Below are 14,411 nucleotides of genomic sequence, written 5' to 3' on the forward strand. Positions count from 1 at the left end.
TGGGCTGAGACCTACCCTGCCTTGTTACAGCCTACTGTAGTTGACAGCACTGAACAGTTCATTCCTCTTGTTGTGGGAGTTAAATATGCTGCTACCCTGAAGGGATCTTGGTGTAATTACCCTTAGCCTCGAGTCAATTCTCCTAGGAGCATTCTGAAGCTGGCCTAATGTGGCTTTTGTCAGTTTACTTTCTCTGACCTGTTCCAACACCTTCATTGCTTTTCTCACCCCTCCCACCACCCCACTCCTAGCAATAAACTTCCACCCTGCCAGTCTACAGCTGGGAAAATTCAGCCCCAACATTGACAGCACCCATATTCCATGGAGTTAGCTCAGGAAATTATCTTGAACTGTTACATGCTCATGTATGAGCTCAATACCACTTCGAGCACCATCACTGTGTCTTTTGGAGTAACACAGCAACACTCGTGGTTCAATGCTGCCATTTGATTGGCTCTTGCTGCTAAAGCCAGCATTGAGTGCACTAAGCTGCTCCCTTGGTTCCTCTGTGCTTCACACACGCTGAGGGTTACTCCTGATGAAGGTAGATTTCACCCAATCACATTGAAGCATCAGTGCGACTTGGAGAGGAGACCGTGAGATGCTGACTTTCCTGTACGACTGCTTCTTCTATCTTTTTGAGGTGTCAGAGAGATGATGGGTTGAGGAGGGGGTGATCAGAGCCAGCCTGGGGATTGTTCCAGGGAGTTGTGTAGCGAGTGCACACTGCAGCCTTCACTGAAGGTGTGGGTCGTTCAGGCACTGAATGTATTTGTTCCAGTACAAGAAGTGTTTTATTTCAAATAATCTTGAGTCTTGGCTGTAGAATCTGTGAATCCGTGCAGTGCAGGAAGAGATTGTTCAGCCCATTTAGTCTGCACTGATCCTCTGTCCTCTGAACAGCATCTTGTTCAGACACACCCTGTCTTCTTGCCCCCATCTTTCTATCCCACAGCCATTGCAAAGTAAACTGCATGTCTCTGGACTGTGGGAGGAAAGGAACCCACACAGACACGGGGACGATGTACAGCCTCGTCAGAGTCGCCCATGACTGGAATGACATGTGGGTCCCGGGCACTATGCAGCAGCAGTGCTCATCAGTAAGATACCATGCCCCCGAAAGTAACAAAAACAGGAGCAGGTGGTGAGGAAAGTAAAGCAAGCTTTTCCTTTTTCAGATGAGTTCCCAGATCAGTCAGAACTGTCACCAGGATTGTGAAGCTACTGTCAAAAGGCAGATTAATGTGGAGCTCACTGCCTCCTATCTCTATCAGTCTTTGGTGAGTGGTGTCCCTGCAGGGTTAAAACTTGATCTATGTAGTTGAAGTAAATGTTTTCTCTTGAATTTAATTAACTGGGCACTCTCTCTTTGTAGATTGAGTTTTGTAGTCCTTTCCTAAATATTAATTCAGGATAAGGGCAACGTTACTATACCAATGGGGTTTGATAATGATGTACTCTGAAGCTGGGTCCCAGTTGGGCTTCAGAGATATGTGGAGGATGAAGTGTCCCTGGAGATATTTGCCACTTTGGTGTTTGAATTGGCAGTAGATGTCATTCCCTCTAAGATTACCAAATGTTGGTAGGGTTACTTCAGAAAGGTATTATATTGATCAGACTGTGGGACTAGAATCACCCACTGGCTAGTTACCCTCTTTCTGACAGGTTTAAGTATCTGATTTTATATTTGCTTGCTTTTGTGGTGATACTTAAATATCAATTCTGATATTGACAATGATAATTCCCTATTGCAGTCTGCTGTGGCTAATCTGAGCAAACCTACTTGAGGTTAGGCTGTGAGTGACTGGTATCTGACTTTTTAAAGTAGATCTCAGCTGAGGCCTGCTTGGCATTTTGCACTCCCATCATGAGATGGGTGTGGCCTATCCCTGAACCTGTAGAAAGTTGATCTGCTTTAGTGTGTGGCGTGTTGAAGCTTCTGCAAACCATGTTTGCCTCCTGCCCCCTCACCCACACCCTGCATCCCCTCTAGCTGCTGGCGTCTGAGATTCATGGTCCAGTCTCTATGCCATCCTGATAGGGAACAAACTGTCCCCTTTAGCCAGGTGGCAGTGAACCTGTAACTTTCCAATGGGTAGAATGTTTCAGACAGTAGGAACAGCAGATGCTGGAGAATCTGAGATAACAAGGTGTAGAGCTGAATGAACACAGCAGGCCAAGCAGCATCAGAGGAGCAGGAAGGCTGATGTCTTGGGGCATGACCCTTCTGAAGGTGGGCCTAGGCCCAAAACAGCAGCCTTCCTGCTCCTCTGCTTGGCCTGATGTGTTCATCCAGCTCTACATCATCGTATCTCAAGGGGTAGAATGTGTTTGGAAGTTGTGTTGAAGTAACCTTGGTGAGTGCTGCAGGGGACCTGGTAGATAATGGACCCTGAAAGGAGGTGGTGAATGCAGTCCCCATGAAGTGGGCTGCTCTGTCCTGGATGGTGTCTGCATCTTGAATGTTGTAGCTCCACCTCCACAGACACATGGAGAATCTTCTTCACTCTCAGCTTTTGTCTGTTAGAAAGAAGATGCCTCATGACAGATGGATGAAGCCCGTATAAACTCCATTTGGGAGGTGGGTACAGCTTTCATTGGTGAGCCAGTTGACGGGTTTTAATTACTGACCAGGGTCCCAATTCCCTTGGGGAACACGTGTGCCAATTATAAAATCCTTCCTATTCTCTCCTGCCACAGCTTGTTCCTACCCCGTTAAACAGACAAGAAATTTTGTTTGACTGCTTCTACATGAAGACAATAACTTCCCACCAGGCTTCCTCGACAACAAAACTCTTAGCTCCTGTTTCAAATATCAGAAGAATAGCCCTTCATAAACCTCAAGGCATTGGATTGTGAATATCTCGGTTCGGAAGTGAGTCACATATGGGTGGACAAACAACAGAACGGTGCCAGCTGGGATAAGCCAAACTTTGTTGTCCAGCTTTGTGTTAACTAGTGACGTTAGATCAGCCATTATCTGTAGATACAGGTCACATTGGTTCTCTCTCTCCAATATTTGACCTTCCCTCAGTTTGATTCAATTTGTTTTGTTCATGTGACCCTTGTTCTCCCCCTTCTGGATGTGAGTGCACTAATTTTAGTGTGCTATAAACTATAACTGCAACAATCCAGAGGCAGTTACTGGGTAGGTTTTCCTTTGCACTATCTTGTTGTCGCTTTCTCTCATTCGCCTCTATTATATCTTGTAGTCATAAAATATACCGTACATTCAATCTCCCTGGTTTTGAGGCCACAGAAACCTTGCTTCGTCCTGGTTATATTGTTACAGCAGTGTCTAACATGTATTTCCATGCCAGCCCCAAAGGAGCAATAGTGTTACAGCTCCCCTACTCAAGTATAGCCTGCACTCCAGCTCCTGGTGCTTGTTTCAGCTGTTTGTTTGGCACTAATATTGTCCAATTCGAATGAAGGTTAGTGAGTGCAAACATGGCTGGATACAAGAAGAGCTATAATGCTGTGCCAGGCAGCCTGAGTAATTTACTGTTTGTTTTAAGCCAAACTTTTGCCAGTTTCCAACAGGAAATTGGGATTGTTCTGTTTGATCCCAGTTGAAGGATCTGCTGGACAGCTGGACATCATTGGGTTCTCAAACATGTTCACATACCAGGCAGTTAGTTTGCTGCAGAAGGCTGAACTAGAATTTGGAGTCAGTGCTGTGTTTAATGGGCTTTAACATGTTATCTCCCTTCCAGATGTCCTACTTTGACCGGGATGATGTGGCCCTCCCCCACTTCTCCAGGTTCTTCAAAGATCAGTCCCGGGAGAAGCAGGAACATGCAGAGAAGCTGCTGAAATTCCAGAATCAGCGTGGAGGCCGAGTCCTCCTCCAGGATGTGAAGGTTGGAGTTGGGTGGGAGGGTTGCAGCTGTGGAGGAGAGAATGGCAGCTCTTGTGGTGCTGCGTCCTGTTGGGATGTGAAAATCCTATTTTGGCATGGCTTCCCTGTTTGATTTCTTTTGAAGGCAGTTTCTAAACAAGCCCTATTGTCCACCATGTCTATGCTGCCCACAAACATCAAACTAGACTAACACAATTTCCTGCACTTAGTCCACAGCCGACTATCTTCTGGCATGAAGAAGTTGTTGAGATTAGGCTTCAATGTTGCTGGAGTAACTGCCTCCACTGACCCCTCAGGTAATGCATCCCATACCTCTCCCACCCTCGACTGGGTGGGTGGGTCCTCCAATCTCCTCAAACCTGTGCCATCTGGTCTTCATGTCTGCCATGGGGACTGTGTATTGTCCATCCTCCCTGATCTTCCACACTTCCATCAGATCACCATCCCAGGCTATCCAACCTCCCTCTCATCATTGTATTTTTGTTGTCTTTTTTTGCTTCCATCTTGGGCCAACATCCTGATGACCCTCACCTGTACCCCCTGCAGTGCCACCTTGTCCCTCTGATGGTGGTTCTGGTCACCACACTACATTCCATCTTTGGTCTGGCCAATGCTGCCATGTTTGTGGCAAGACTCATCCTTTCTACTGAGCCCCAAATCATGGAGACCAGCATCATGTCAGCCCCTTCCCCACTCTGTCTACCTTTGCTGAACCTTGAGGGATGGACTTGGGCATTTGTTGCTTGTCCCTTTTACTGTAAGCACATTGCTCCCTTCAATGAATTAAATAGTAGTGATGTCTGATCATCCTGCTCAGACATGGATGAAGCCACCAGCACAGGTGAGACATAGATGCCTGGCCTGCAAGGTGCAGATTGGTACTCTACCTCAAGAGCCCTTGAGACTAAGGTGTCAATGTCCTGATCTAAACGCCAAATGGGCACTGGTGCAAACAGTTGAACTTTGTGTGAAATAAATCCCTAGCCCACAATGACTTCATGCTTCAGATCAAGGATAAATGGAGCAAAGTGAAGTCACTTCACAAGTAATGAATGTGGGTTTTAGGGGTGGCACAGTTGCTCAGTGCCAGGGACACAGGTTTAGCTCTGGCCTCTGATGACTGGTGCTTACATGTTCAGGTTTCTTCCTACAGTCCAAATATGGGCAGGCTGGGTGAAGTAGCCATGGGGGAATTGCAGTGCGAATGGCTCAGGTAAATCTGAGATCTTCTTCAGAAGGTTGATTGCAGACTCAATGGGCTGAATGGCCTGCTCCCATGCTGCGGCGAGTCTCTGATTCTGAAGCTTAACTGTTCCTGTTTCCATCCTCAGAAGCCTGAGAGGGATGAGTGGGGTAACAGTCTGCAGGCAATGCAGGTTGCCCTGGATGTGGAGAAGAATGTGAACCAGAGTTTGCTGGATCTACACCAACTCGCCACAGCCCAGACTGACCCTCATGCAAGCTTCACCTCTTCATTCTCATCACTGCCATGCCTCCTCAACTTCATTGGTTGGTCTTTGTGGAGTGGAAATTCACAGACGTAACTTTGTCCAGATGCTACATTGTACCTTTGTCATCATAATTATGATGACAATGTTAAACTGCTCAACACCGAACTGAAATAGGAATTTGGATTACAGTCTAGTGGGAATGCTGATGTGATTTTTGGCTGCTGAATTGGGGATTGTTGCACTATACAATACAACTTGGAGCTCTTTAAGAAGGTGAGATGAAGCAGCTGAAATGTCCTCACTGGCACAAATTCTCCACCTGTTAGCTAGATTTTCAGGGATGTCTAGAACTAGCTATGGCTCAGTCTTTTTCAGTAGGAATTGTGAAGTTGTCTTGGATAGTATAAATGTACCAAGTGTCATATTCCTCTGTTGCAGCTGTGTGACTTCCTGGAGACTCACTATTTGGATGAGGAGGTGGAGATCATCAAGCAACTCGGGGACTACATCACCAACCTGAAGCGCCTGGGAGCCCCTGAGAATGGGATGGGAGAGTACCTGTTTGACAGGCTCTCCCTGGAGGACAGCAGTTAGTGTGGCCTGGAGTACTGTCTGCTTGTTCTGAATGTATTCCCCACTTCACCCTGGGCAACCCGTCTCCTTCCAGGGAGAAGAGGCTTGTAGCAAAGAATAATGGCTGTACCAGCTGAATGCAAATGAATAAAATCATTTATGATCTTGCTTATTGTCCATCATTCAGAGCACTGGATATTTTGGGAAATGTCTTATTGAGCTTGAAGGCAGTTCTCTTTCTGTAATTTGGCTGACCCAATTACTAATTGGACATGAAAACAACCTTTCAATGGATGTATTTACTCACTCTCGATCATTGCACAGTAACTAGACGGACTTCCTTTTTCTCATGACACAGGAGACTCAAGACTTTCCCCTCTAAGTAGGATGAGGTTGGTGTTTCCCCAATTGTGGGGTGGAAAATCTTCCAGAGGTCAATTAGTACAGTTCTGGATACTCTAGGTTCAATTGTCGATCAGAACTTGTCTTCCTTTTTGAGACAGGAAGTTCCCGTACCTGCTCGAAGGGATAAACCAGACGCCCATTCCATAGGATGTGGGATATCTACGTTCAATGCCAGGTTTCCCTTCCTACAGGCTCCCCTCAGTCACCACGAGCAATGAGATTTGTCACTCGGACGATAATCTAATGGGAAGACAAGTCTGTGATTTGGAGGCTGGATCAGTTGACAAAATGCTGGCGGAAGTAGATATATCAAGTTCTGCTCTAAATCCAGTTGCAGGAACCAGCTAAGTTAGGAAAGACACAGGCTTGACTCATCTGGTGTAACCTCCCCAGTGAGGCCCTACCATGACCAGTATTTTCTATTCTCAGCATTGTTGTTTTTGGTCTCCTGTGAATGTAGCCTAGGGATCTTGGAGCCGGTTATGGATCAAAGCAGGACCAGCACTGGAGGCCTGTGACCTTCTCTTTCTCCCCATCTCTTGTTCCAGCCAACTGCAGTTGCACCCCCTACCCAGTTAAATCCCTCTTGACATTTCTGAGGGAGGGTGGCTGGACTCACTGTGGGTTGGCTTTTTCATTCCTCCATCTGAGTAACATAGCCCGCTCCATCTTTGCTCAAGAAGGAGTCAGTTCACACTGGGGCTGAGCTTTTCCCAAGAGCAATCCAAAATTGTCTTTCATGTGCCATCCTCCCCTTCTTCCTCCTCCTTTCTCCACCACACCCCCCTTCTCTCCCAGCATTCACTCCAACAAGCTGCCCAGCCCAGATCTGGGAAAATTCAGCCCAACCGTTCACAGAAGCCACTTACCAAGAGGTCAGCTGGAATTCCCCTGATCTGTATGGGATTCCAATGTCTGCTCTCGATGCTAACAACAGGAAGTTTTAGTTTTTGCTGTAGAATCCCTCAATGCGGGCAGATGCCATTCAGCTGATTAAATTTGTAATGACCTACTGAGCAACCTCCTGCTGAGGGACACCCTATTCCCTTAATCCCACATTTCCCATGGCTAATCTAACAAATCCGAATGCCCCTTGTCACTGTCAGCAATTATCTTTGCCAATCGACCTAATCTGCAGCCCATTGGACTAGGGGAGGGAGTCGGAGCAGATGGTGGAAATCCATGCAGACACAGGGAGAATGTGCAAACTCCACTCATGTTGCCAAAGGCTCGAATTGAACCAGAGTCCCTGTGGCTGTGACGTATCAGTGCTCACCACTGAGCCCCCATCACGCCCAAAAGTACCAAACAAAAGGGGGAGGCTGTTGCACAGTCATCAAGTCGTACATCATGGAAATAGACTCTTCTGCCCACACAGTCCCTACACACCAGGTTTCCAAAACTCTGTAGTGCCATTTGGCCCATCTTCCTCGAAGCCATTCCTTCCCCCATAAGTGTCCAAATGTCTTATCAAAGTGGTAATTATACGTCTATTTTATTCTCATTTTCAGGTTGATAAACTTATACAATTTGTTCTTGCACAGGAGGTCAAAGGTCATTCAGCAATTCCATCATCCACCAGTTGTCAATTCTGGTTTCTGGATCCAATTCCCATCCTGCACTGATTGGACGTGGCAACTGATCAATTGATTAACAAGAGTGATTGGCCATCACTGATGATGTCATTTCCTGCTCAAAAAATGAGGGTCTTCTCCTGGAGTATAAATAGAGCCCAATGGCATTGCTATTTTAGGTGTAGCTGATTTTCTTTCTATATTTATAATTTGGTTTTGTTGGATAAGGAAAGTTGTTTCTATCACAAAATGGCCTCCCAGATCAGTCAGAACTATCACCAGGATTGTGAAGCTGCTGTCAACAAGCAGATTAATGTGGAGCTCACTGCCTCCTATCTCTATCAGTCTTTGGTGAGTGCTGTCCCTGTGGGGTTGGAGTTACTTCTGTTATGAAGTGAACTGTTTTTTTTTAAAACAAACTAGATTAATACTCTTGTATAATAAAATGTGAGGCTGGATGAACACAGCAGGCCAAGCAGCATCTCAGGAGCACACGTTTAGCTTTTGTGCTCCTGAGATGCTGCTTGGCCTGCTGTGTTCATCCAGCCTCACATTTTATTATCTTGGAATTCTCCAGCATCTGCAGTTCCCATTATCTTTAACACTCTTGTAGACTTGTTTGTTTTTTTTTGTATCTCTCTTAGCTATTTCTTGATTCAGCGTAAATGTGGTGACAATGGGATATGATACTGATATGCAGCAACTGAGGCCCCAGTTGTCTCAATGATATATGGAGGGTGAAGCATCTTGTGATTTATCTTACAATTCCTTTTAGGGCTGTGATTGCCTATAACTGGCTGTGGCTCTCCATAATTTTCTAAACTACTGTCAAGCTTTGATCCAGATAACCATTGGCTAACTACCTTTTTAAATCTGCCTTGATGTATCTGCTTTAATTTTGTGCATGTAAATAAACAAACATACTGGTTTTGGTATTTACAATAAGGTGTTGTAGTAATTTGACAAATCAGATTTTTTTAAGCTGAACTGAAGTCCTTGAGGTAAGACAAGCTGCTCCCTGCTTAAGTAGGTCTCCGATATTATTTTGGCTTTCTGTGCTCTATATCATGAAGTGGGTTTGATCCATCACTTCACAACCTATAGAAAGTTGACTTGTTATAGGTGCCTGCCCCCCCCCGACCCCCCCGCCCCCAAAAGGGGGCTGCTGGAACATGCTGAGGCTATTGACCCAGAGGTGAAGAAATAAATGTTCTTCCTTTACCATTTAACCAGATAAAGAAACAAACTGGCTCCTCCCACCATGTGGTGGTGCCCCTGTGCCCTTCCAAGGAGTAGAATGTGTTCAGAAGGTGTTGAGGTCCCCTTGGTGAGTGCTGCAGGGGACCTGGTAGATAATGGACCCTGAAAGGAGGTGGTGAATGCAGTCCCCACGAAGTGGGCTGCTCTGTCCTGGATGGTGTCTGCTTCTTGCACGTTGCAGCTCCACTTTTCTCCAGACACATGGAGAATATTCATCACTCTCTGGGCTTGTGCCTATTGGAAGGAAGTCCTATCTAGGGACATGAGGATAAAGTCCCTATAACTACCTTTTTGGGAGGTGGGAATAGCTTTAACTAGTGAACCAATTGTTGGGTTTTAGTCACTGACCACTGTCCCAACTCAATAGGGAATCTTGTGTGCTGATAATAAAATCCCCACTATTCTTCACCTTCTACAACTTAACTACCCAATTAAACCACTTTTTTAACTTTTAGTTTGTATTTGAGGATTAAACTAACTTCTCACCAGGATTCTACCAAAGAACAACTTCTTCTTTTGATGTCAATAGACTGTTCCTAATCAGCAGTAACTTGTTGGATTGTGAATCTCAGTTGAAAAGTGAGTGAAATGAGTGGGGAAAACAATAGTTTAGCCTCTTGGAATAAGCTAAATTGAGCTCTCCAGCTTTGAACAAGTCAACAATCTATAGGTCACACAGTCCTGCAGATACCATTAGGCCTCCTGAACATTTGATCTTGTTTCAGTTGTGAATTTTAATGCTTTGCTTTGCAAGCTTCTGGCAACCTGAGTGCATGGCATAAACAAATGTGATAAACTATTGCTGCAACAAGCCAAAGGCTGTCACTGGGCAGGCTCTCCTTTAGCACCAAGATTCTCCTAATCGCCCTCATTCTCCTGCATACTGCAAACAGCATCTCTTGTAGAGCTGCTTTATGTAAAAAAAAATACAGTACATCTGATCCAATTGGTTGCAGAAGACCTGTACCTACCAGCTATATTAATGTCCAGCATCTGCATGTTACTCGAGCACCAGGGGAGACATGTAATGACTTGAAGTTGCCTGACCCTGTGCACATCCTGCATTCCAGCTCCTGGCACTTGTTTAAACCCTATTCAGTTACCACTTCCATCCATTTCTGGAGGCTAGATGGTAGAAATGTGCTTTCAGCTTTTCTATCCAGGCTGTGCCAGACACCCCCCCCCCCCAAACAATTCAGCAGGGTTTACAAACCAAAACACTGAATTTGCATCTTACGTGGAAGAAGCTGGGGTTGTTTGGTTTCCTCCAATTAAAGGAGCTGCTGGCTAATTTTGCAACACCATTAGTGAACATTGTAAGGTGTCAACAATTTTCAGCTGATTGAATCATTAGTTTGCTTTAGACTAAACCAGTCCTCCAGTTCTGAGCATGAGAAATGGGGTCAATGATGTGTTTAATGGGCTTTAACATGTTATCTCCCTTCTAGATGTCGTACTTTGACCGGGATGATGTTGCCCTCACCCATGTCTCCCGGTTCTTCAAAGATCAGTCCCAGGAGAAGCAGGAACATGCAGAGAAGCTGCTGAAATTCCAGAATCGGCGTGGAGGCAGAGTCCTCCTCCAGGATGTGAAGGTTGGAGTTTGGGAGGGGGGCATGGTGTGGTGTGCAGGAATGGTAGCTCATGGTGTTTTCTGTTAGTAGTGACAAGATTTTCATGTGGTAAAGGATGTGAAGGTTGGAGTTGGAGAAGGCAGGCAGTGGGGAGGAGATGTGAGAAATGGCTGCTTATGGTGTGGTTTCATGTCCTGAAAGAAAGTGAAAACTGTTTTGTTTGGCTCCCCTCCTTTTGACTAAAAGGAAAGAAATCCCAGAAACAAGCCTCTTGGCTCCCCTCCACCTGCTGCTCCCCCCCCCCCCCCCCATGCTGACCCGATAAACACCAAACCACATGAATCCCATTTACTGCACTTGGTCTACAGCCCCCATGGCATTGGTAGTTGTCTAGAAGCTGCTTAAATATTGCAGCAGGAGATGCCTCCACCACTGCCCCACCCCCCCCATATTATTTTTCCACTACCCTCTCGGCAAAGGATTCCTCTAACCTGCTTACTCCTCACATCAGTGCCCTCTGGTCTTAATGTCTCTTTCTCCCCACCCCCTCATAGCAGACACTCCCCATCTACTATCAAGACTCCACACTAATCAAATGCCATCACATAAACATCTCAACTGACTTCACTCTGAGGATTGGAGTGAGAAATCTGATCTCTCCTTTTAATGGATTTTTCAGTCTTGGGGCAACATCCTGGTGACCCTTCCAGTGCCATTGTGGCTCTGGTCACCACACAGTATTCCACCTTTGCATGGCCAATGCTGCAAAGTTTGTGACAAGACTGGAGTCCCTGTCCTGCGCCCCAAGAAATGGGGAAGGGCATTGTGGAAGCCAACTTCCCCATCCTGTCTACACTTATGGATCCTTGAAATATCTCTAGTCTTGTTCTCTTGGTTCCTTTTATTGTCAACATATTGCTGTCCCTTCAATGAATTAAATAGTAGTGATGCTTTTGATCATTCAGGTCAGTCCTATATGAAGCCATAAGCACAAGTGGGACTTCAACCTGGGCCTATGCTCCAAACCTAGGGACAGTACCACTGCATTACGAGCCCTGGGATTAAGTTGTGAATATCCTCCTTGGGATGCCATCAGATGGGCACTGACAATTCTGTGCAAACATAACTCTTATCCCCACTATGACCTGGTTGTGAATTGACTTTCCTTTCGGAAGAAGCAAATAGGGCTAGGTGAAAGCAATTCCTTAAATCACTGATCTGTTCTTCCTGAGGACTTCAGGGATGGCGGTGGTTAGCACAACTGCATCAGTGCTTGGGGCACAAGCTTAATTCTGGAGTTGACATGTTCACCGCATCTCTACATAGGCTTCCTCCCACAGTCCAAAGATGTGCAGGGTAGGATAGGCCATGAAAAATGCAGGATTACATGGCTGGGGCTAGGACCAGGTTGGATGCTCTTCAGATGGTCATGAGTGGGCAGAATGGCCTGATGCATGCTGCAGGGATGTTGTTTCTGAGGCTTACCTGTCCTTCTTTCCATCCTCAGAAGCCAGAGAGGGATGAGTGGGGTAACAGTCTGCAGGCGCTGCAGGTTGCCCTGGATCTGGAGAAGAATGTGAACCAGAGTTTGCTGGATCTACACCAACTCTCCACAGCCCAGACTGACCCTCATGTAAGCTTCACCACCTCCTCATTCTCATCACTGCTAGACCCTCAGGGCAACACTTCATTGGTTGGTCTGTGTGGATTGGAAATTCACAGGTGTGCACTGATCACTTTGGGTCCATGCTGCTGAGCAGTTGTTACATGGTGATCAGTAATGAAGTGAAATGGGAGTTTGGAAGGCAATCCATTGGGAGTGATGAAGTGATATTGGCCATTGAATTCCCATTCTCACTTGGGAGCATTACAGTGGAATGATCATTGTCCATCACCATCCAACTCAGCTACACTTCACAAACAGCAAGATGGAGCAGCTGACATCCTATTGTCTTCACTGGCACAGATTTTCCAGGTGTTAGCTAAATTTTCAGGGCTGTCTGGAACTAGTATGGTAAAGCCTGTTTTTCAGTGGGAATTCTGAAATTGTCTTGGATAGTGTTAATGCACCCAGTTGTCATATTCCTCTGTTGCAGCTGTGTGACTTCCTGGAGACTCACTATTTGGATGAGGAGGTGGAGATCATCAAGCAACTTGGGGACAACATCACCAACCTGAAGTGCCTGGGAGCCCCTGAGAATGGGATGGGAGAGTACCTGTTTGACAGGCTCTCCCTGGAGGACAGCAGTTAGTGTGGCCTGGAGTACTGTCTGCTTGGTCTGAATGCATTCCCCACTTCACCCTGGACAACCTGTCTCCTTCCAAGGAGAAGGGACTTGGAGCAAAGAATGTAATGGCTGTACCAGCTAAATGGAAATGAATAAAATCATGTATTGATCTTGCTTATTGTCCATCATTCAGAGCTCTGAATACTTTGGGTGATAGCTCTTGCTTGAAGCCAATTCGTTTTCTGTCATTTGATTGGTCCAATTTCTAATTGGATTAGGCAACCCTTCACAGAATAGCTCACTATCCCCACATTAGAATGTAACTCGATGGAGTGTTTTTTTTTGGTTAGTCCTGTGGAAATTGAAGGTGTTTCTCCTCCAAATAGGATAAGGTTGGGATTTGTCAATTGTGGCATTCTCCCTCTTCTAGAGGACAATTAGTGCGCTTCTGGATATGGTGGGTTCAACTGTAGCTCAAAGAAATTGTCTTCCTCTGGTGACAGGAAGTTCCCACACCTTCTAAATAGACTTCTCTACCCAGCCTGATAGAATTTGGGATAGTGGTGTTCAATTGCACATTTCCCTTAATCTCTTCCCCGCCTCAGCCATCCTGCGTACTCAATTATTGCCTGAATGATGACAGCAACACAAAGTGAAGACAGCCCTTTATCTACTGACCCAGCTGCCTGATCACAAAGGTCTAAAGGAAGAGGCCCAGCAGGCTCTGATTTCAATCCAGCTGGCGGAAGCAGCAGAGGTGTGAAACAATCTCGACTGCCTGGTATATCTCTTTTTTTTTTTTCCCCCATTGGGCCCTACCCTGACCAATAAACACTATATTCTCAGTATTGTTACTTTTGGTTTCACCATCCCAAACTGTGGCTGGCGCTCTTTCTCTTCCGCTTCTCCTCACTTCTCTCACCCCGCCCTCCCCCCACCCAACCTTTTCTATCCACGTGCCCCCACCAGCCTAAACATTCACCACAGCCCCTTTCCCTGGGAGTCAGCTCCAGACGTTCACCTGAACTGTACTGGATTATAATGCAGGGCCTCATTGCTGCTTACAGCAGGATAACAGGGACCTGGGAAGAACACAGCAATGCACCTGGTTAAATGCTGCTGTTTGATTGGCTCTTGTTGCTAATGCCAGCATTGAGCACACTAAGCTGCTCCTTTGGTTCCTCTGAGCTTTCCCCCATGGTGAACATTACTCCTGATGCAGGTTGATTGGGTGAAATCACATTGAAGGAGCAAAGTGGCTCGGAGGAGACATGGAGATGCTGACTTTCCTTTACGGCTGCTTCTTTTATCTTTCAAGGTGTCAGAGATCATGGGTTCGTGAGGGGGCTATCAGAGACATCCTGAGGATTGTTCCAGGGAGTTTTGTAGCGAGTGCACACTGCAGCCTTCATCGAGGTTGGCTGGGGTGGGGGGGGGTGCTGCAGAGTCAAAAGGCACTCAACATATTTGTTCCACCACATAAA

General features: G+C 46.1%; 2 protein-coding genes across 2 annotated transcripts; both read left to right on the forward strand.

The window, feature by feature from the left end:
• Nucleotides 1-1,178: 1,178 nt before the first annotated feature.
• On the forward strand, nt 1,179-5,907 carry LOC132206546 (ferritin, heavy subunit-like). Its single transcript, XM_059640748.1, has 4 exons — nt 1,179-1,280; nt 3,717-3,863; nt 5,194-5,319; nt 5,752-5,907. The coding sequence occupies exons 1-4, from the start codon at nt 1,179-1,181 to the stop codon at nt 5,905-5,907; spliced, it is 531 nt and encodes a 176-aa protein (XP_059496731.1).
• Nucleotides 5,908-8,114: 2,207 nt separating this feature from the next.
• Nucleotides 8,115-13,690, forward strand: LOC132206499 (ferritin, middle subunit-like). Its single transcript, XM_059640686.1, has 5 exons — nt 8,115-8,216; nt 10,574-10,720; nt 12,207-12,332; nt 12,796-12,921; nt 13,571-13,690. Exons 1-5 carry the CDS (start codon nt 8,115-8,117, stop codon nt 13,688-13,690), a joined length of 621 nt encoding a protein of 206 aa, XP_059496669.1.
• The last annotated feature ends 721 nt before the right edge of the window (nt 13,691-14,411 follow it).

The sequence above is a fragment of the Stegostoma tigrinum genome, chromosome 38 (assembly GCF_030684315.1).
Source record: "Stegostoma tigrinum isolate sSteTig4 chromosome 38, sSteTig4.hap1, whole genome shotgun sequence".
In the NCBI taxonomy this organism is placed as follows: domain Eukaryota; kingdom Metazoa; phylum Chordata; class Chondrichthyes; order Orectolobiformes; family Stegostomatidae; genus Stegostoma; species Stegostoma tigrinum.